This window comes from Homarus americanus, unplaced genomic scaffold (genome assembly GCF_018991925.1).
Source record: "Homarus americanus isolate GMGI-L3 unplaced genomic scaffold, GMGI_Hamer_2.0 scaffold30108, whole genome shotgun sequence".
In the NCBI taxonomy this organism is placed as follows: Eukaryota; Metazoa; Arthropoda; class Malacostraca; order Decapoda; family Nephropidae; genus Homarus; species Homarus americanus.
In genome coordinates, this window is record NW_024748109.1 from 6,955,246 (window position 1) to 6,977,858 (window position 22,613).

General features: G+C 35.1%; 2 protein-coding genes across 4 annotated transcripts in view; one reads left to right on the forward strand and one right to left on the reverse strand.

The window, feature by feature from the left end:
- LOC121880014 (nucleolar transcription factor 1-like) lies at positions 1–15,795 on the reverse strand. Of its 3 annotated transcripts, none has more exons than XM_042386966.1 (13): positions 15,717–15,795; positions 13,473–13,605; positions 12,713–12,969; positions 12,070–12,118; positions 11,295–11,490; positions 10,168–10,300; positions 8,335–8,441; positions 7,759–7,801; positions 6,826–6,969; positions 6,620–6,711; positions 5,844–6,021; positions 4,609–4,692; positions 1–3,567 (listed from the first exon to the last, which is right to left on the reverse strand). In XM_042386966.1, exons 3-13 carry the CDS (start codon positions 12,947–12,949, stop codon positions 3,004–3,006), a joined length of 1,827 nt encoding a protein of 608 aa, XP_042242900.1. In that variant the 5' UTR covers positions 12,950–12,969; positions 13,473–13,605; positions 15,717–15,795; the 3' UTR covers positions 1–3,003. The 3 variants fall into 3 exon arrangements, with proteins under 3 accessions (XP_042242900.1, XP_042242898.1, XP_042242899.1); XM_042386964.1 differs by having other exon boundaries at positions 1–3,696; positions 15,717–15,793; XM_042386965.1 differs by having other exon boundaries at positions 1–3,696; positions 13,465–13,605; positions 15,717–15,793.
- The window catches only part of LOC121880015, a 12,850-nt gene continuing 6,000 nt past the window's right edge, over positions 15,764–22,613 (forward strand). The window contains exons 1-5 of the mRNA XM_042386967.1: positions 15,764–15,876; positions 19,057–19,185; positions 20,028–20,192; positions 20,881–21,021; positions 21,562–21,702. Coding sequence (XP_042242901.1) covers positions 15,839–15,876; positions 19,057–19,185; positions 20,028–20,192; positions 20,881–21,021; positions 21,562–21,702 — 614 coding nt within the window. The 5' untranslated portion in view covers positions 15,764–15,838. The remainder of the gene's footprint in view (positions 15,877–19,056; positions 19,186–20,027; positions 20,193–20,880; positions 21,022–21,561; positions 21,703–22,613) is intronic.

Consider the following 22,613-nt stretch of genomic DNA (forward strand, 5'->3'; position numbering starts at 1 on the left):
ACTGGCTCCAGAATGTATCTGTACCTGTTAAGTCCTACATGTGGCCTGTGTGTACTGTATATAATGGGTAATCTGACTCACACTGACCAATGCTATCTGGGAAAAGGTGCATGACCAGGGATGCTAACATGTGGAGAAAGGCATGGATACGGACTGGACTAGGATCTGACATACAGCAGTAACGCGTGTAACTTTCACCAAAATGCCAAAGGTTTGAGCCTCGGCCCAGACACGCGTGAGAAGGGTGTTATCCAGTGTGATCCTCACTACCAAACATTACAGGTTGCCAGATCCCCAGTTTTCTTCTGTACGAACACTGGATAGACCAACCAATCGAATGGCTAGTAAGATGTTAAGTGGCAAAAAAAAAAGCTTATTTCTGATATAGTGAAATTTCCCTTTATTAATGTTATGTTGGCAAATCTGAAATGAGATATAGTCACATATATATACCCTGTATATATATCCTGAGTACATAAGATGTTTTAAAACATTGAAGCAGGTGTAGTGGAATACATCATTGCAAAATTGGAGATACAACACTACCATCTGATGACTTATCACTGTTTCTGGTATGTACAGCATCAGTAAAACAGGTGGCGCTCAAAATCTAACCCATATTTCCACTCAAAGCGAATAACAAGCTGATCAGTAGCGAAGAGGATAAAGTATTATTCAATGAAGAAACACTACAAATCCAATAACTGACTGATGTTTCATAGTAAAAAATCTATATAGGATATATTACTACTGGTACTATACAAGTTTTAATGTAAAACTGATGTTATAAAAGTGAAAATTGCATAGATTAACAGTCTTGGTGGTTTCTGAATTCCATGACCTCTTTAAGAAAACAACTGCAATAAAAATAAGGCTTTACTAGAGTGCTGATACTGGTAACACTAGTAGAGGTAATTGGTGTTAGTATTTGTGCCGGTAATGACATCAACTACAGATTGGTAGTGAATGTACTGATGAATAGGATGGTGTTGTCAAGGTTTCATTGAATAAGCATGTTACTGTCATCACTGGTGTTTGTTTCACAGTTGTAACATGATATGGGTACTGTACTAGTGATGATGGGAAAAAGTCAAAGTCATTAAAGGCTACGTATATCAAGTGACAGTCGAGATACTACTTGGGGTTTGTATTATGCTGTTCGACTTGATAATGATTATGGTATCAATATTGTTAATGTCTCATTAGTAGGTGAAAGATGCTTTGCCAACATAAAATGCACGTTACAAAACATAAAACTGTTAATAAAAATGCTGTACTAGTGTCTGTTTTTAGTTTTCAAGATTTAAAAAAAATATATATGTATTAAAAAGACACCAACTACAGTGAATGATGGTATCAAAATTTCTTCTATGTGAACAAAAATATAACTTTCCAGTTTTATTTCCTTCAACAGACCAGACCAGAGAACATAAGAATTAAAACAGAAATACTACAAGGCAAAACAGAAAAATTAAAAAGCAACATCTCAATCGTTCATCACTTGTAATCCTTAGAACTAAACAAAACAAAAATTACACATTGAGCCTGAAATCCCTGGTGACTCAAGGATAACCAAACAGGTCTAGGGGTTGATAATTCAGGGTTTAGGACTCCTGACAATGTTGACTGCATCTAAATAAAAAACTAGTTATCTTCCTGTTACCACTTATAGCTGAACACAAAAAATATGAATAAACTCTTGTGAGACAATATTATTACAACAATGACTAACTTCCAAGCATGATAAACAGTTTCCCCAACTGTCAAACAACAGGACAGTTTTCTAAAGTTCCATTCTGAATCACAAAAGCTTATATCAAATTAAAAGCTTTATGTCAAACACCCACATCTTAATTAAAGTTACACATGATGGGTTTAGGCACTACACTGGGTTGTGAAGGTCGTGCATATCAACTTGTAAAACATTCTCAAACTGGACTGGTAAACAAATTATTGAAATAAACTCATAAACTTATCTAAAACCTAGAACTGAGGTGACAGTTATCAATATTAACCAAGTGGAATGTTTAAGATTTTATACAAGAAGAAGGAGTTAGGGAATAGCTTCCAATAGGAATAGAGGGAGACAGACACACCTTCCTATGCTACTCAACTGACTGGAACTGAAGGGCTGACCTGTAAAACATTACATGCAACCCTTTTCTTATTTAATGGATATGGTTGGTCTATGAAGATCAAATAATGTCCATATTAGTTCCAATTAACAATGTGGGGATTCTGGCAACCCATAAGTTTGATTTAAACACAATACATTCTACAGAAATACCTGAAAAATGTGTATCATGGTTCATAAGATGTACAGTGTTGCAAAAAACATCTAAAAAAGAAAATATGGAAATCAATAACAGGGTAATTACAAAGGAGACTATCCACACTACTAACACATTGAGATAGATACACAGTTGATAAAGTAAATATTACCCATTATGTACTGATAATTATGAGTCCAATGTAAGTAAATAAAATTGATCATAATAAAAACAAATAAGATGCCATTAAGGTCATGCAAGTTAAATGTTCACAAAAAATCATATATATGTAAAAATCTCAGAACAAAACAACTAAGTTTACATCATCCATCTGACTTATCCCTCAGTAATATAAATCCATTAGTTTTCATTACCTCCCGGAGAACTGTGAGCTGTTACAAGATTTACTTAACATGATTGTCCAATAACAAGTTTTCAAGTGAAATTTGTTTGATGTTGTGTTGTTGTATTAAAGAATAATAAATGTTTAATTCCCCTTTAATCTAAGATTTTCATTTCCTTCCACGGAATCCATCATCCTTATTCATCTGTCACTTTCACAGTTCTTATTGGCACAGGTATCATGAGGGCCACTGTAACAACATACAGTACCGTATACTTTACATACATTATAATGTTAATAATCTCTATCCGCTCACAACATTAACAACATAACCTGCTATTTACTCTCCAAATACAATACAATATATAAATCTCGATAGATGCTAAAAGTTTATATCAAAGGATATTTTTCACTGGGATAATGTTTAATGGGATATATATCCTCAAAAATATCATGATTTAATAGCTTGCTCAATAAATCTCGATAGGTACCTAAAAATCTTTTACGGGTCTCTTTTTTAAAACTGGCAACATCAGTTAAGATGGAGGTTTCAAAACCATTCTTTAATTTTTTGAAGCAATTCTGAAGGATGGAAAGTTGGTCAAATGTGAGTTCACTGGATTTTGCTTTCCACTTTTCAAGTTTTCTTATCTTTTCTTTCAAGTTGTCTTCTGGTTTGGGCATTAAGTCTGTTTCAAACAATTCCCACAAAGGGATAGGGACTGCCTCTCTTACCTTTTCTTTTTTGGGATCAGGAAAAACTTGTTCATTTTCCTTCTTTCTCTGGTGACTTTGGTAATCCTCTGTTTTGTGGAGACTTGTTTTCCCTGTACTGAATGAAGTATTCGTCTCTTTACTGGAGTATTTCTTCTTTTTCGCACTAGGAGTCGCTTCAGTCTCGGTACTCAAGGGCATTTCTTCCACTACCTTCTTCGTCACTTTTTTCTCTTCACTCTGCAAGACATTTTCCTCTGAACTATGAGACAAGTTTTCTTCTGGGGATAAATACTTTTCCTTCATATCAGGAGAATTTTTCTTCAAAGGCAGATTAACAAATGGACCATACTGTATCTTTCCCAGACCCTAAAATTAAAAAATAATATATACAAACTTTCATGACGGGGCTAAGTGAGGAACTTAACGCAGAGTATAATACAGTAGTTGTAATATCAAGCAGTTTTGTGAAGTAAAAATATAGTCATTCCATTCTCTCACCTGACTGTTCAACATATACAGGGTACAGCATCCATAAATTACTTGCCCCATTTTAAAACTTTATAAACTCATAAACATTTTAGACAGAACACAGTGCACATGTGGAAGTCTACTTAGACATACAAAAAACACTTAAGAGTTGTCTATCAAAATTCACCTGGAGTGTATACTGTAAAGGAAGGGCGAGAAATTCCTGACATAGGGCACACAGTAGTCTCGGTATAAACAATGTGTACGGTATCTCAAAAAAGTACATGTCCACATTATGAGAAACATTATGAGACCACAAATGATAGATATTGGGACATCCATTTACTTTAGTACATAGTTTAACATCAGTATGACATGTTCATTTATTTCAATGTAATTAATATGATGTTTGGTTACTAAATGTAGTAGGATCAGTATGCCACACAGCCACACACACCAACCCTCCCAGGACATCACGAGCTGCAGGTAGCATTTTGGAGGTCATCGGACCCATCCTGGCAGATACTTTTATGAAATACTGTACCTCCACTGTAATGTATATATTTTATATGTGTGAACATTGTACTGTATTGTATTATATATGTTGTGTAGTATGTATACAGTATGTTGTATAGTATGTATGATGTATGTTGAACAATATGTATGATATGTATGTTGTGTAGTATGATGTATGTTGCATATTATGTATGATAATAATGGCATAACTTGACCAATACACTACACTAGTACATAAGTTTAAAGAGTCATATACTATTTCTCATCCACCCTGGTAAGAACAACAAGACTTACTATGAACTTTTCAGCGAGCATTTGTACCACTTCATTCTGTTTTTCCTTCCATATGGGAAACTCTCTGGCATAGTCATCTACCACCTGTTGAAAAAAAGACATGTACAGTAAATACTCAAAAAGTTACTGTCCACCCTGCTGAAAATAAGCATCTGATGGCATTATTGGCTACCCTTGGCCAAACTGCCTTACTGTTTACCATTGTTTGTAAATATTGTGTACTCACTGACGAGGTCCAGTCGTGCCTACCTGCATTATCTATCTCTACAGGGTATACATGTTGAATCAATTGTAAACTTGTATGAATATTTTACTGAATATTTATTTATTTACCTATCTCTACAGGGTATACATGTTGAATCAATTGTAAACTTGTATGAATATTTTACTGAATATTTATTTATTTACCTATCTCTAAATATTTTCTGTGCATATATGAAGATACAGTATATAACAATGTAGATATTACAAAAAACAACTTATTACAGTTGCACAGGGGCTTTTAAATCACCATGTACATGATTTTTTGGTGCAGGATTTACACATGGAAAATATCATAATTATGTATTACAGTATACAGTACAGTATACAATAAAGCTGGAAACAGATCATAGATTATAAGAAAGGATTGATAACTGGGGATACAGGTTATAAAAACAAATCTTAAGTACAATGAATAGACATGGAAGACACCTGAGAAGATTATTTGATAACTTGTTGATAGAAAGAACATTAAAATATACCGATAAGTTGATAGATAGATATTCAGTAAAATTAACATATAAGTTTATACAACCAAGAGACATAGACAGTGTGGATATAGAAACTATGGTAGGTAGTCTGAGGCAATTTAACCAAAGATATAGTGTACAGTACTAAGATGAGCAGTGCATGGACTATCTTTATCATGCTTTGGTTGAAGACAAGAAAATACTGGATAGAAGGTTCAGGGCAAAAAAGAATTAATAAAATGAGATAATTATAAAGGTGATGAACTAAGGAAAGTGAATGTGGCTGAAAGATCTAATGGAATAATGGAGAAAAAGTTAAATTGTAAATGAGGTTGAAGTAGATCAAGAAACCAATGCTCAAAAGAACAAGAGAAGGATGAGAGAGAGAGGTACAAGGGTGTGTGTTAGTTAAAAATAAAAAAAGGAAGGATTAAAACAAGCAATGATGATGACATGCTCCCTCATCTATACAGTACCTGAAATGCTTGAGAAATAATGACAAACCTTTTTATATCTTCTTCTGTAAACCTGTTGCTCCTCTTCAGGCAGCTCTCTGAACATATCAAGGGCTGTAAAAAGCCGATTAATTCCAGGGACCCTATCAAATATGCCTTCAGCTATCATCTCGTAGTAATATAAGAGGACTGCTGAATGTGGAGGACGATGTGGCATACCAGCTTCCCTAATGGAGAGAAAATAGTATCATGCATGCCTAATTACTGGTCAGCACACACTTATATTTACCTAATGGCCACCCATACTAGAGGTGACCATGCCGAGGGAAGGATGCCAGTAGCCTGTGTAAGGATCCTCCATCCTTCTTTATAACCTTGTCAAGAGCTATTTTGAAGCCCAGCCAGTACTGTTCTCAGTTCCACAACTTGACCTGGCAGTCTGCTTCATAGATCTAACCTGATGATTAATAATACCCTAATGCTGAGCAAACCTAACTTGTACATTATACTCTTGAGCTGGTGCATCCCCAGTACTTGTCAACAGCACACAACAGATAGCTGAACAACTGCCTGACTGGTTAGTAAGCTGATAAGTGGCAAAGCAGATAAACGGATGACATTTTGTCTAACAAATTCTGTACAGTATACTACAATGAAATATATAGCAGCCCGGACAAAAGTGCTTATATACTGTACCATACACTTCAAAATCTATAAATCAATGTACTGAACAAAAACAGAAAAAGAACTAAGCATACTGTCTAAATATTCCTTATGTTCAACATGCAACTCTGATACTGAATTTTATCAATAAATTACACTTACATGAGATACATTTCACTTTCTTCTTTACTTGGTCCTCGTTTTATTGGAATTTTCCACTTGGGATGTTCTTTCTGATATGTAGCAGCTTGAACCTGAAAAATATATATGATCCCATTGGATGAGTATTCCTTGGGGCATGTGTCACTGGTTGGGTACCACACATTAAGGGTATATATACATGTATATATTTAGTAGTATATACTCACCTCATATGTATAAAGTTCTGCAGCTGATAAGTAAATGTATCTCAACTTCCTCTCTGATTTTAGAGCTGCATATTTAACTTTTGTTGACCTCTTGAACTCGAGACTTTTTTTAGCCTTTTTTCCACATTGGTGTTCATAAAAGATCTGGAAGTTAGACAAGATTAAATTATTTAACAATATATTGGAGGGAATCAAGAGTGAGAAACGTAAAAGAACAAAAATTAAGCCATAATAAAAAAAACATGTTTTGAAGCATTCTGTGGCATTTTATGACTTTAGGAAATTCTTTTGTTGAACATATCTCTTTTACTTTTATCCTCTTCACTGCTGATCGGCTCACACTGTTGGCAAGTACTGGGCATGCACTGGCTCCTGAATGTATCTGTACCTGCTCCAGTGCTTGTCAAGTCTGGTATTGAAAGAGAGCTTCTATAATGCAAGTTTATGGGAAAATGTGTTTCAATTTATGAAAGTTTTCTCAGGAATGGAACCTTTTCATAAATTGGGATCTGACTCCACTTGAAGAGCACCTGAAAAGGCATTCTTGCTGGTATTTGCAGATAATAACTCGAAGACAAAAAATAAGTGTGTAAAGTTTTCAACAAGAAGTCAAACAACCTTGTGAAAATCAATTCAACTTATTTAATCTGGACTAACAACTTGCATTTTTTTTAATATTATTTCTGACTCTCTAAATCAATTTGATCTATCCTCTTCCTCACTATCAAGTGGTCACCATGTTCCAAGAAAAGAAAACAAGATTTTAACTCTGAAATCTTCAAGTATAATAATGTAATGTCTATCAAAGAATTATGGATGCTGAGATAGTTCTCCTATAAAAAAGGTTCAGAATACTGCTTCCTTGTACACTAAAATCTTTTACCAGATGTTATTCCTAGCTACTGCATAAAAATATATATATGTTGTATTTACCTCAAATGGTGATTTGGGGAGATGAGGCGGTTCATCAATATGTCTGGAATGAAAGAGAATCCATATTCAAATTATAAAATTAGCATACAACTGGCATTCCATTCTGCCAAATTAGTGCTAACAGAGCCAAACACCTTTTGTATATATTCTATTGTAGTACTGAACACCAATCATCTTCACCTCCCCATTACATCCTTTGGCCCAAAATGGGGAGATCTGGTGTAACAATTGTCCTCTACAGATAAAAGGCCTTAAACAGTTGTGTCTGACCAATTGCCACACCACACCTAAAGCTATATCTCTCCCATCTTATCCAAGGCCAATCTGTCACCTTAAATTCGGGTTTTAGTCAACTAAGTCACAAAACAGTATTAGTATCTTATCATCATTTAATTTCTTTTAGATGGCAGGGTGTCTGTGGTCCATATCTCTCACCATTGTATTCTGGATTCAATCCCTGTACAGGACTAACACAAGGTAATAAAGTTCATAACAAAGAACAGACTAACTGCCTGAACAGCTAGTAAACTGATAATTGGTTAATGCGAAATAAATAAATACAGATCCTTAACTTACAATGGAATGAGTCTCCTTTGTTTTTCTTTGACAGAATATTTAGTGTAATTCTCCTTTTCTTTTTGGGGCAAATTTTTCCAAGCTTCAGCTACTGTGGAGAACAGTTTCTGTAAAAAAAAATGTGAAATATTTATAAAGTAAATATTCTTGCAACAACAAAATTATATGTAAAATGTATTCTATCTTAATTCATGTATGTTTCATATCAACATTTTCAAAATTATTTCCCTAAAGTCAAATAAGCAAATCAATACAGAAGTGTACCCTCACAAATATAAATAAAATGTAGCTACTATAAAAACAATATACAATATAAGAAGTCTGGTCTGGTCTTACATCTAAAACAGAAAAGATCACCCTGAAATTTAATTACTGTGGGTCACAGGGCCCATAAACCTTAGCCTTACCCTTCACCTTACTAGCACAATGATCTGTTGTTATGCACTGTTGACCTGAACATTCACCAGTGTTGGTCAAGTCTGGTCTTTAATGTGCTCACACTTGGTGGTCACAACTAACACTGTGGAAGGTTATTCCAAAATTTTACTACTCTTATTCCAAAGAAGTTTAACTACTACAGTTTTCTGTACTGCTATCTTCTGTAACTTGAAGCTTGATCAAATAGGTCCCCCTGGGAATATAGCTGTCATCCCATTGGTCAATGGGCAAGATAATGCACTCACGTTGGGCTGAATAGGTTGGCACTGATTGGCTGGATCCTGTGTACTATTACGGACTGAACTAAAATAATTGTACAAGAGCACATGATGCTAAACACAGTGCTCAAGTGGGAGGACACCAACACATTATGTGTGCAAGAAGGCCATTAATATAACTTATGAGGCATGTACAACCAGTGTGGACAAAGCACCAGAAAAAATGGAGACATCTGGTGCTTTCCCCTCCGTGATCTGCCGCCTGCAACCCTCACCGCCAGCCCTGCATGTAGTGACTCGTGGGTAGTTTTTCTTAATAGTAGTAAAATCGACCATATTGCCACTTCCATCCTAAGTAACCGATTCTCTCTCGGGATACAGAGGTGGCTTCTTCAACCTTTTGTGAATAAATCTCGATTTTTACCATAGTGGCGCTTTGTCCACTCTGGTCGTACGTGCCTCATATGGGGATGTACAGAGTTGCTGGTAATGTAAACAAGTCATTTAGGATTTGAACCAATTGTATAGCAGAAAAACTTAAAACTAAATATAAACAGAGAGCTTTTATCACATCTTCAATTCTACCAGAAAGTGTTGTGACGGCACCGAGTGTGAGCTCTTTCAAGACAAGACTTGACCTACACTGGAACGGGTTCAGGTACATTCAGGAGCCGGTGCATGCCCAGTACTTGCCAACAGTGCATGACAGAGACGTGACCGATCGCCCGGGCGGTTAGCGAGCCGATCTTTTGGTGAAGAGGATAAATGAAAAGGAAAAGTAATCAGAGACGTGACCGATCGCCCAAGCGGCTAAAGAGCCTATCAGTGGCGAAGAGGCTAAAAGAAAATAAACTGCATCCAGCCATCTTCTCTTCTTAGTGTGAATCATTATTATAAATACATCGGGAAAACCAGATTTTGCTTACACGAGTTCCAATGTTTTGTATGATACATCACTGAGCTATATAAATAGAGATACTGTATACGGTATTATATTATATTCCCGTGTGTTCATCAGTGTAGTGTATGATGCATTACTTAAAAAAATAAAGATAAATACTGTATATTGTACTGCATTAGACTGTCTATAACATTCACTAAGAGCATAAAACATGATTGTTTAATAATTCTTGTAGCAATAAATTACTGTATACAGTATTCACGTCAGCACACTCACCACAGGTGGAATACCTTTGTTCTTTTTCACAAACTCTTTAGTAAAGATAGTCTTGGGTTGTAAAATTAAATATTTATTAATTTGTCCATTTGAAATTTTTTCTTCCACTTCTGTGAGTACTCTCGTCATAGTTCTGAAAAGACACAAGAATCAAACTTAGCAGAACTGGGATGACTTTATTATAGGTATTTCCCCAAAATACTACCATCAACACACAGGATGGAGAGACATTCCCCAGCACCAATAGCAGGGCAAAATCCCCCCAGGTCAAAATCCTCTCAGTTAAAGTGCAAAGTAGGATGTAATCCACAAATATTTTATGTACTGTAAATGTTTCTCAGGGTTATGTTAGGTCAGGTTAGGTTACCATTTGTTTTTTGTCTTGAGGGATTTTGTTCCAGGGAGTTTTTGTCTAAGGGGATTTTACCCTACACTCCCGGCCATCACTGCATAGCTCTGTACATTTATCTATTCCTGCATCTCCCTGTACTTTCCAACATTTTAACTCATTTGAAGGCCTTTCTAAATCACTTTGCTCAAATGAAAGTCCATGCTTGTTTTCTTGGTAACCAATCTTACCCTATGCTTATAACATTCAAGTAAACTTGTCTTCAAATCCTCTAATATTCAGTATGTATAAAATTCAAATTTCCACACTCCCTATTTCTATACAGCATCAACCTTCTTTACCAAGAGATACAGGGGGGGGGGGGTTATAGTGAATACTGTACTTTACGCTCTCTACTATCCAAAGAGACTGGGAATAGCAGTGACTGATTGCTGGTTTGATGTGTAAAGAGCTGCTTTAAAATAATCTAGAGATCCAAATAAGTGTAGCCAGACACTTATGAGTTTGAGCCTCCTGGATATGGTTCACATCACTCTGGCCTACAGATCACTTGTTGTTGACCTATCAGCTATGGAATAGGTTTGCTCACCTCATCATTCCATTTTTTCCCAAGATTACTTACCTAGATTCTTCTGAAGTTACCATCAAAAGATACTAATTTAAATATTAAGTCCCATTAAAGATAACTTACAAAAATAATCATGACAAATAAATAAGCCTTTACTTCTAAATTCACTGAAGAATCTTTAGGAAAAACATATTATACCATAAATCTTACTTCATTGTTTTGACCTTTCTTAGGAGAAATCGAAACTCTGCCTTACAGTCTTCAGCAGAATAATAATCAAATGCAATTTTCTCCCACTTCATTTCTTTTAATGTGTGAACACATGAATTTTTGTCACACGCAGGAAGTTCTTTCTTAATTCTTTTGACAAGTGTGCATATTTCCTCTGTTGTCCAAGGCTTAAACTCTGCAAAAATAGTGAGAATATTTACAAACACACACTATACCATTTCCTAAAATTTGTAAAGTGACAACCCCCAGAAAAGAAATCAGTTTATTCCAGTGAATTAACTGAACTGGTAACCAACTCAGTGGCAGTGCACCCCACAGCAAAATTATACCTCATCAACATCGCCTAACATAGGACTGAACCCATGTCATCCCTTACACATAAGCTAAACCATAACCAGTACAGTACATGCATATGTAGTACACTGATAAGCATCCCAAAACACACACACACTGAACGTCTACTAAAGGCATTACATCACTACATAACAATTATACAAGTAACTAATGCAAGGAATCAGGTCTGCTGCAGATCCCAGTCTGGTTCATTAAATAAACTGGAGCTAAAGTCGTTCTGAGATTTGCATTGAGGAACAACAATGTTACCAACAACATATAATAAACTTTACTGCATTATTCTATCTCTTTTAGTTTTGCTGTAATAAAATGTTAAAAACCAAACAGTACTTTGTAGACACCCTGTACTGTATAATAAATCATGTTACTCTATTGTATTAAATTATACTCATCCACTTACCATTAAAATGGGCTTTGCTCTCATGATCATCTACTTCAGGTAAATCTGTCTGAATAATAAAATAAATAAACATTTAGATGTAAAACTATTAAAAGAGAGAGAGAATTGATTAAACATTTGTATAAAGAAGAGTGATAAATTGAAGATTAAAATTATGATACAGTACAGTACCACAAATAAGGTCATATGGGAAGCATTGACCTACTGCATTGGGTAACTAGCTTCACAACCGCAAAAAGCAGGTGATACTGAACTACAACAACTTAGTCTAACTTTCAAGATTTTGTTTCACTTATAAAATGTTAAAATTAAATACTGAAAAAAATACAGTATTATGAAAGTAATTAGTACAGTAGTCTAAAACAGCAACACAATGTGAGTGTACAGTGAGTGGTGGAAGGAGTGACCATACAGTAATATAGATCTTGGTTATTAGGTAATTAAGGGAAATTGTTCTAAGAAATCTTAAACTTCAATGTCACTTAAAATTTTATTGCATTTTTATCATAATTCTTTTACCTGTACTATGGTTTACCTCAATTTAAATTAACTATTTAAATCTTGCCATCCCTGTAATGACTGCCCATACTTTAAATTTAATTCCTGTACCATTCTTTGTTTTGGCTCTATTAGGTTACATTACCTCCTTATCAATGGAAAACACCTCTTCAGCAGAGGAGTCGTCTTCCTCCTCTTCAGTGGATGAGTCTTTTTCCTCTTTTTCCTTCACCATTGCCACATTCGCATCACAATTTGATACACTTGCATTTTCAGCAATCTGTACACCACATACCGATACCTCTAAATGGCTGCTCTCTCTCTTCATAGAATTATTGACCAAGTTTTCAGAAATTTGTTCAAGACTGGACTCCTTTTCCATCTTCACAGAGCTCACTAAAACTAATGAAAGATGGATGCGGTAAATATTAATGACTAACCCACAGCCGAAATTGATAGAAAATGATTTTAAAATCTCCAGATTTTCAGTTTTTTTTAAAGTGGATACTGTTGTAATTTGTGCAAATGTGTTAAAAAATGGTTATGTCTAAAATAAACGGAACTTAACCTTTGAGGGTATGAAAAACAGACCTAACCAACCTACCTAACTTTACCTAACTTCCTCGTCAGTTTATTACCCTCTAGTTAAACAAAATATTGTTTACTATATACTATATGCGCTTAAACAATGTGAATGTATGATAATTTTACTAAATAAATATTATATATCCACCAGTCTATTTATGTCTACCTATCTACATCTACCAATATCCACCTCAGAGTAGAAAGTTATCCCAGAGGCCAATGCCAACTCAAAATTACCTCAACAATGACGTATGACAAAATCTTATATTAAACTGTTATTCAAATCAAACAGGACAAAAAGGCGTATATTACCCAATTACCCAGACTTGTAGAACAACATAGGTGACTGGATGGAAATTAGTTGTTGAGTGTTAATCTACGCGGCTCCTCTCCCTCGGCTGGTGGTCGTGGTCGCCTCCCTCATCTCAGGGTCAACCATCGCGGTCTTTGAAACTTAAAAAAAAAAACTCAATCGCCAATCTCGAAGCAAACGTTACTATAAATGGCGATATTAATATTGCCAGCTAAAAGATTACCTATACTGTATATCTATATATAATTTTCCTATTCCACTATTTAGAATATTTATGTTCGTTTTGTATTGAATTTTCCCAAATGCATACTGTGACTCTTAACACGTCACATATTTCCACAATGTATAATATAATTTATCAAGTGAGTTAATGTTTTTGATCACATGCCACAAGTATCACGCAAACATTCTGAGATATGATATTGTAGTGGATTTCTCCCCTACAAACGCTGTTTGTCGCTGAGTAGCCGACCCCGCGAATTCCCCAGTGTATGCCTCGTGGTCTGGGTCAACCAGCGCCGCCATACATCACGGAGGTCAACTACTAAGCCACGCCAACCCCCGCTATTTAAGACCTGACCTCGTGGTGACCTCTCTCTTCTTCTAGCTACACCAACCAGCCAGCAACACCTCCTCCTCCTCCGCCTGCCTGGCTGTCCTCGCTCCCGCCGGCGAGCATGGCGACCCACAAGCTGTCCTCCTCTGAGCACCCTCACCAACCAGCTCTCTCTACATCGCGCTTGTAACCATGCTGCCTTCCCAGCACCAAGCTGCATTGTACATCCAATACATCATGTATACAGAGAGCACATTGTGAGTTTCCTTTCTCCATCCCATCCTGAGTGTGAACCAAACTTCCCATTACCCCACAAATGGTGACCCCGCCCATTACCCCACAATATATCCAAATCATACCCATTATTGCGACTGAATGTGCACGTAGAATATGGGCTACTATACATATATATCATGATCATGATGTATATGCTGATTTGAGTTTCGATACTTTCCATTGGTATAGCTGCTGTGCCACCTGCAGCTGCAATTCGTAAATACTCTTATGGTAACCGTAAAAAAAAGTCAACTTTCTGGTATATACTATACAGTATTGTGACATCATTGTCTATCATTTTATTTTTGTTGTAATTTTGTATCATTAATTTATTATATTATCAGAGAGACTGAGAGAACCAGAAACTTATTTTTCTTTAATATTATTACTTGTGTCATAAATAAGAATTATCCATTACTAATTTTGATATATTTGGGTACTTGTAATTATGAAAAAAATCTTGGAAGGATATGCATTAATGAATGAGATATTAGAATTTTAAAGAAACTTTATTGCCAACAGAAGGCAGTGTTAGTAAATATGAACTTACAAATTGATTCACAGTTAGACAGGGAATAAGACAAGGTGTGTTCTTTCTCCAACATTGTATAATATATATTCAGAATTCTTAATGAGAGAAGTTATATCTTATAAGTAATATTGAAGGAAAAGTTAATGGTATAGTAATAAGTAATATATAATCGCTATGTAGATGGTACTGCTCTTATCACAGATAGTGAAGATGCATTACAAAAACTCGGCACTTCAGCTACCTAAAGGGGTGACCTAATCATTGAAGTGTATAAACATCTCAGTCGAGTGTACATATATACTAGAGCAGGTTCAGAAACATTCAAGAGCCAGTGCATGCCCAGTACTTGCCAACAGTGCATAACAGAGTACTACTGAGTATTATGCATGACTACATAGTTTATAAAGATTCCTATCCAATTGCAAACCTGTATGACAACTTTACTATATAATAATAATGAGTATTAGTAGTAGCTTAAAATTGTATATGTCGACAAGGGGTGATTTATTAGAAGTTTATAAACATTTCAGAGGAACGACATTATTTAGGTGAGTTTTCATATCTGGAGCTGAAGGATGACCTATTGCCCACACCACTAGGAGTAACATCTTAAGGTTGAAGAAGCCACAAACAAAGACTCATAAGATGGTCTTTTCCACAAGTTCAGAAAATTGTCAGAGCAATTTTTTAGGGGAGTGAGAATTGCAAACTCTTGGAACAATCTATGAGTGTTGTAACGGTACCAGAGTCCAGACCCAGCACAAGTAAAGATACACTCTAGAGCCAGTACATGCCATTAATATGTAACAGAGACGCTACTGAACGCTCAAGCGGCTAAAGAACCGATCAGTGGCGAAAAAAATGTAAAGTAAAATAAAGTACATTACGTTTTCAGCGCCATCTACAGGAGGGCTGGGAGACAGTGACTGTAGGGGGCGACGGTGTGGCGGCCTCTGAAGTGGTCCATCTGTCTACACCATCATTACTTGTTTACATCAAGGCCAGGAAAATGGCAGAAGGAGGAGGAACTCAGAATGTCCTATGTCGGTAAGGAGCATATTCTTTAACAAGTGAATCGAGTAATGGAAACGATATTAGAAAAAGGGAATCGATTTTCAGTGTAAACCGGTGGTGGTAACGGACCAGCCAGGGTTAGGGAAGTGTAGAATGTCTGGTTGTTTAACAGAAGACCTCACAGTACATTAACCCCATTCCAACTGCTAACAACTTTCTTGGACTATAATTGTTTGAGCGGTTCATTCCTTACCATTGTTTGTATATATTTGCTATGTACCTCTTGAACTCGTGTGAACTTTTATGAAGATGTTACTGAATAAATATTTAGATATATCTAGAATGTGAAAAGAAAATGACTCCAAGTTATTGTGAAAAGGAAGTTATAGTCAATAGTGATGTGAGTGGTTTAAGTAGTTAATAATAATATTTCTGAGGTGTACTTCATGGAACATAATAGGAAAAGTTTTCAGTTATCCTTAAGTTAAGAATTTTATCGGTAAATGTGAAGGACGGCTGCTATTAAATTGCCAGTTATGACTATTTTAGTCGTAGAAGTTTTATTTTAATAATAATAGTACTATGGTTTAACCCATAGTAATAATTTGCTTTCTTTAAAATATGCACTGTAATATTTGTCTGGCAGGGGTTATTTGACTGGTATCCGGCTAAATATCCACTGTTTGTCTGAAGGAGACCCTGGCCAAATAGCCATTGGCTGTTTTGCTGTGGATTATGTAAAATTTTTGTGTAGTGTATATCCATTATTGTACCATTTGAGTAATAATTATTTTACTATATATACAGGTATATGTATGATTTTACCATGTAAATGTTTTGAAATTTACTAATTGATATTACCAATACAGTGTAACTTTTATAACTGACAATTTATAAATATATTAAAATAAAATAATTCGAAAGGTTCTAAAATAAAACTCCATACTTCTGGCCACAGAAAATTCCACTTTAATACTGTATACTATTGGATATATTAAACAAAATTGATCAAATAGAAATAATACAGGCAAAATAAAGGATACCGATACAAGGAAGATAAGATTAGATTAAATTCTAAATCACTTTGATAAGAAAACCAACACCTCAATGTTTAACAGTTGTGAAATTGTTTAGGTATCAAGCATAGACCAAAATATTTTGATCCGACCTAACCTAACCAAACCTAACCTAACCTAACCTAACCTATCCTAACCTAACCTATCCTAACCTAACCTAACCTAACCTAACCTACATTTCGTATATATGTTTATGAGAGAAGTGGGACACCTCGGAGCATCAGAGGATGATTAAATAAGATAGTGATAAAGCATTCAACATTTAAATAATAATGTAAGGACCAGTATAATGCCCACAGCCATCCTGACTAGAATGCCATTAAAATCATACACCATCGTATTTGTTTTCATTTGTAAAATACAAATGTGAAAGTGAAATGAGGAAAACTGATTGAATTTACTATGAAGTAGCAAGTAGGTCGTACCCTCCATGCCCGGGGTTGGTAATAATATACGAAAGGGTTACACCTAAACTAACCATATTATGCAATATTTTTAATAAGAAAAGTTTTTTTATTATGTCAAAAATATCATGAATCCAGTATAGGCATCTTGAAATGTGGTGTTAACTTTGTTCAAGGTTCATACTGCAGAAAGTACACCTGTATCTACTGTAGGTTTCAAGAGCCTCTTTACACCTTCAGTAATTGAAAACAAACCAATTCTGAACTGTTTGATTTTAATTGGAATGAACCACTGAGTCCTACTGACCTAGAGTACAGTACCTGTACTGTGTATTCCTCAGTGGTTTATACCTGTTAAAATCAGTATTACTGTATTATCATTTTGTTCTGCAGTGAATTTAGGTTTAGGTTAGGTTAAAATTATTTTTTCTGATGCGCAATAATATACCTGTGACATCAACACTTCCGCTGATTGGCCACTTAAGAAAAAACAATATATATCCCCACAAACTTGAAAACTGAAAATATCTAAAGGAAATACTATAGAGTGAAGTACAATATTATAAATAGTATTTTTTGTGGCTGAATTCTTACTGTATTATTATTATTATTTTATTATTATATATACCTGTACTCATATACAGGTATATACCGATTATTACTGGATTATTTGTTGTTTATGAACCTATTTAATCTTTTTAGGTAACGGGTATCATACAGTATTGGGGTTTCCTTGTCATTGGGAACTGATCCGTATTTTTTCCATATGTTATTTGCAATAATGAATGGTTCAAGGAACCTGTAATAGAAATGATGAAATAGAACTTACTTTTGTAATTGTACCCTGTATTAATATTAAAACAGTTGCTTTGAGCAGCAAATATATTTTCATCACTTGCAGCTGTGAAAAACTAATACTGTACTGTACACTGATGTCTCTCTTAACACTGTGGGAGGGCTGGAAGTGCTGTCATTGTGACACAACCTAATGGTAATGTTATAGAGAAAGGAGCTAGAATTATAAACTGGGCATCCACTCTGTAAACTAAACTACAGGGTACAGTACAGTACAGTACAGTGGGGGGTCAATGGCAAGCATAGTGAGCCCGTGCAGTGATATTTTGAGGATATATATATATATATATATATATATATATATATATATGTAATTTTTTATTTTATTTTTTTTTGGGGGGGGGGACATGTGCCCTGGATCCGCCACTGGTTCACAGCCCTCAAACTTGTTGAAGACACTGCCACTGACAGTTTCATTATCACTGACTTCTTATCCTCACTACTGTACAGTAGTAGACACAAAAGTTTTGGATCTTGTGAATATTAGGAACCCCATCTTATTTCATTTGATGATTAAACACTAAATGCTCACCTTACCAACCCTAACCTAATGTAATTTAACCTATTCCCATATTTAGCATTAGGGTGTTGAGATCATCTGGTAAAATATGCAAGGGTACAGTACCTAATCTACAAAGTTTTAATCTCCATGTGGTTAGCTGGTATCTGCATTAATTATGTAAAGTGAATGATTTATTTGGTCTTGTAATGATTAGGTATTCTTTTTCCCTTAACATTGTACTTATCTTTTATTAACATTGATAAAACAGATTGGGTTTATGGGAAATATCTTATACACTAAAGTATTATTAATTTTTATATAACTTAGATACAATGGATTGTGAATTTGTTGTTAATCTCTTTTATTCTTTTGACAGATATTTTATGAACAATGTGTGTAACAAAGCAGACCATTGTCGATTTTCACACGACCCAGCTACAGCACAGCCTTCAATGTTCTGCCGATATTACCTAAAGGGAACGTGTGCCTATGGAGATAAGTGCAGGTAAGCTATATTGTTAACTTTAGGTATTGTTAAGTAATCCTGTTTACTGAAATACTTGAGGTAGGCAGGTAATCTTGCATTCGCTACCTCAGGGAGTGGCAACCTTGCCTGGTCAGTTAAGAGGTGCTCAGTTCTTATTCTGTGAATGTGGGTTGGTGATAAGGGCATCCAGCCATAAAACTTGCTTCAAATTTGTCTGATAGCAACAAGGACACCATGACTTTAGGTAATAATGGCTAACCTACACAAGCAAGGAAAATGTCTGTTAAATGGTGATGATGATATGTGACAGGTTGGCTTATGGATATTCTCAGCCATGATATATCTTGTACAGTTTTTGTGTTTGAAATTCTCTCATATTGTCCCTTCACTTCATCATTGGTTGGTTTTTCTTTTGCACTAATTCCAGTTGATAACATTGTTACACTTTTTAATCGTATCCTATTGATCCACTCTACTCACTCGGATGTCTTCACCACACAACAAAGTAATGTGCATTAGAGTAGCTAAATATTCCAGCTCCCAGTTACTTGTTCATTCCTAATTCCGTTCTTTAAATACCTGTACCACGTCCTCACTGCAGAACTGTACTGTATACTCTGCTTGTAGTAGTCAAGTCCTATTTAATTTTTCATTCAAGGTGTTAATTACCTTTCTAAAAAACTTTAAAATTGACATGTTACTGTACAGTACAGGACACTCCTGCATTATCCATAGATTGCCTCATTCTTCACTAATATGATCTCCACTAATTCCTTATATTGTACAATATTTTGAGAAGATGTTTGTATTTTGCACTGTACATGGGTCATCCTCCTCTTAACTATATAAATAATTTTTAGGTACGAGCATAGTGTGCCAGGGTATGTTGGTAAAGTGTACGCTCCTCCGAATAATGCTGAGCCCACCTCAACCACCCGGACTGATGGCGTGAGCTCACAATTTAATGTAAAAGTTACCCAAGAAACAGTAGTACCATCTAGTCAGCCTAATGCTTTAAGTGCAAGGTAAGACATTTCTTGGATTGTAATAAAACTTTTCTCATTTATTTTGTAAAAGAGAGAGAGAGAGAGTGAGTGAGAGTGAATTATGGCATGTTGTATAGTCTAAGCAAAGTATTTTTTTTAAATTTGAAATAAAAATTGTGGTTGTCACATTTTATCAACTTTTATGTAAACATGCAATTTTGATATTGATTTACTGGTATCTGTATCATCATGATAATTAATTTACAACTTTTTGTGCTAAAAAATGAGATATAGATTTATGGCAAAATATGAGATGGGCAGGACTGATAGACTAAATGCTTAAGAGAGGCATTTTTCAATATGTTTTTGTGTACTGTACTTGCATTGTGTATGTACAGTATAGTACTGTGTACCTGCATTGTCTGTACACACTAAATTGTGTACAGTACCTGCTTTGTCTTTACACATGATGACTCAATGTAAACACAGTATACAGTAATAATGTAATGAGTAAAACTGAACTGAAATGTACTGAAAGATGTACAGTAATGAAACATTGGAGGTGGCAGGCAATCATGTTTAATCCATGCAAATGTGGAAAATGACCATAAAATGTTGATCATACATTGCAGCATTTAACGATATAATAGTTTGTGAAGAACTTTTTTTTAATAAAAGGTGATAAAAGCTTATGAAATTATTGTACTAAGCACATTTTTTTCTTTAGTATTCCAGTGGGTGTAAACAATGTATCTCAACGATTGCCAGCCATCAACCACAACACAGTTATGCACCATCCAACTTCTAATGGCATATCTAGTGCCAGGGAAATGATCAGTCTTGTTGCTGTTAGCATCACTCAATTTGTGTAAGTTTACATAAGCATGTGCGGTTATTTCTTTGGTTACATTTAGAATATTGTTAGTCTCTACTGTACTGGAAAGACATTTTATCCAATTTAATTTTGACACCAGTTTTATGTAGTCTTCTACAGTGTGATTATAGCCATCTGTATATATATTCATGAACCTAAAGAAAGGCTTTGAATAAAAGTGAAATGTATTAAACAGAAATGAAAAGAATGTTAATGTTTTGGAAGGAGGAGGAGGGTGTTATGATTGCCAGCAGACTAATCTTAATGAACTCCTGTAGGTGAGGTGGTGTGGTAGGCTGTGAACTATCTTATTTTTACCCATTATCCTTTGTGGTACAGAGTATTTCTCCTTGGAATTAATATTACCCGGTACATGTATATACACTACTTTAGGGTAGCCAGGAAACATAAAATATCTATAAGACCAATCTTTGGGGTGCCATTTGTAAAGTGTAGCATCTGATTAAAAACTGGTAACATTGATAGGAGTACTGTAAACATTTAAATTTTATAAAATATCATCTTATTTTTCAGAGCTATGATACTAGATGCCCATAGAATTCCACATAATCTACCCTCTCTCAACAATAAAAAAAATATGTCATTGGAAGATGCTCGAAGCAGTGCAAAAAACCTTCAAAATGTTGTGATAAAGCTTGGATCTGCTCTCTGCAAGTAAGTTATATATTAAATGAAGTTTTTGCTTTTGCTTACTAAATTTTATTTTATTTTGAAGTCATTAGTTAAGTGCATTTAGGAAGCTAAGTCTTCTTTATACAGTACAGTACCATTTTGTGGGTGGTAGCTAGAGGTAAGCATGATTAATTATTGGCTATAGTATTTATGGATTCACAAAGGAGATAGATCTAAAAAAAAAAAAATCGGGTGGAGTTGTGAAGTTAATGGTGTGTATGAATATCCTAAATTACCACCTCTTTTTCATGATGCGAATACTTCCCCGTTTATATGAATTTGGGTCATGGCAAAAATTCAAATTGCATGCCACCGGGAGACAGCTGGAGCGGTCACCTCTCCCTACCAGGCTGATGTAGGAGTTTCGTTATGGTTATTTTCAACTCTTAATTTTGAGTAGATAAAGATAACTTTCTTCGTGTTTTTTATAATATTATTTAGTTACATGCACCTACAATTCTACATACAGAATGTGCCAAAAAATTATCTTAAGATCAAAAACATAAGGGAAAGAAACATTTCTTTGTGCACCAGCTAGAGTTAGCAAGGTGGGCTGGGGAAGTTTTGTTATGGTTATTTCAACTCGTAATTTCAGGTAGATAAACTTAACTCTTCATTTTTTTTTTATTCAGTTACATGCACACACAACCCTACATATATAATGTGCAAAAAAAAAATAAAAGCAATAACTATCATAAGGTCAAAACATAAAGGGAATAAACATTTCTTTGTGTTGCTAAGGTTGGGAGGGGGAGAGTCGCCAGCCGGGCTGGGTTGCTATAAAAAGGCTTGAGGGCGTTCATGCATGATGCAGCCAGTGGCTGTGTTAAACTTTGATTTAGCTTTTCCTTAATGGCTTTAGCTTCATATTTTTAATGTTATAGTATTTTGTT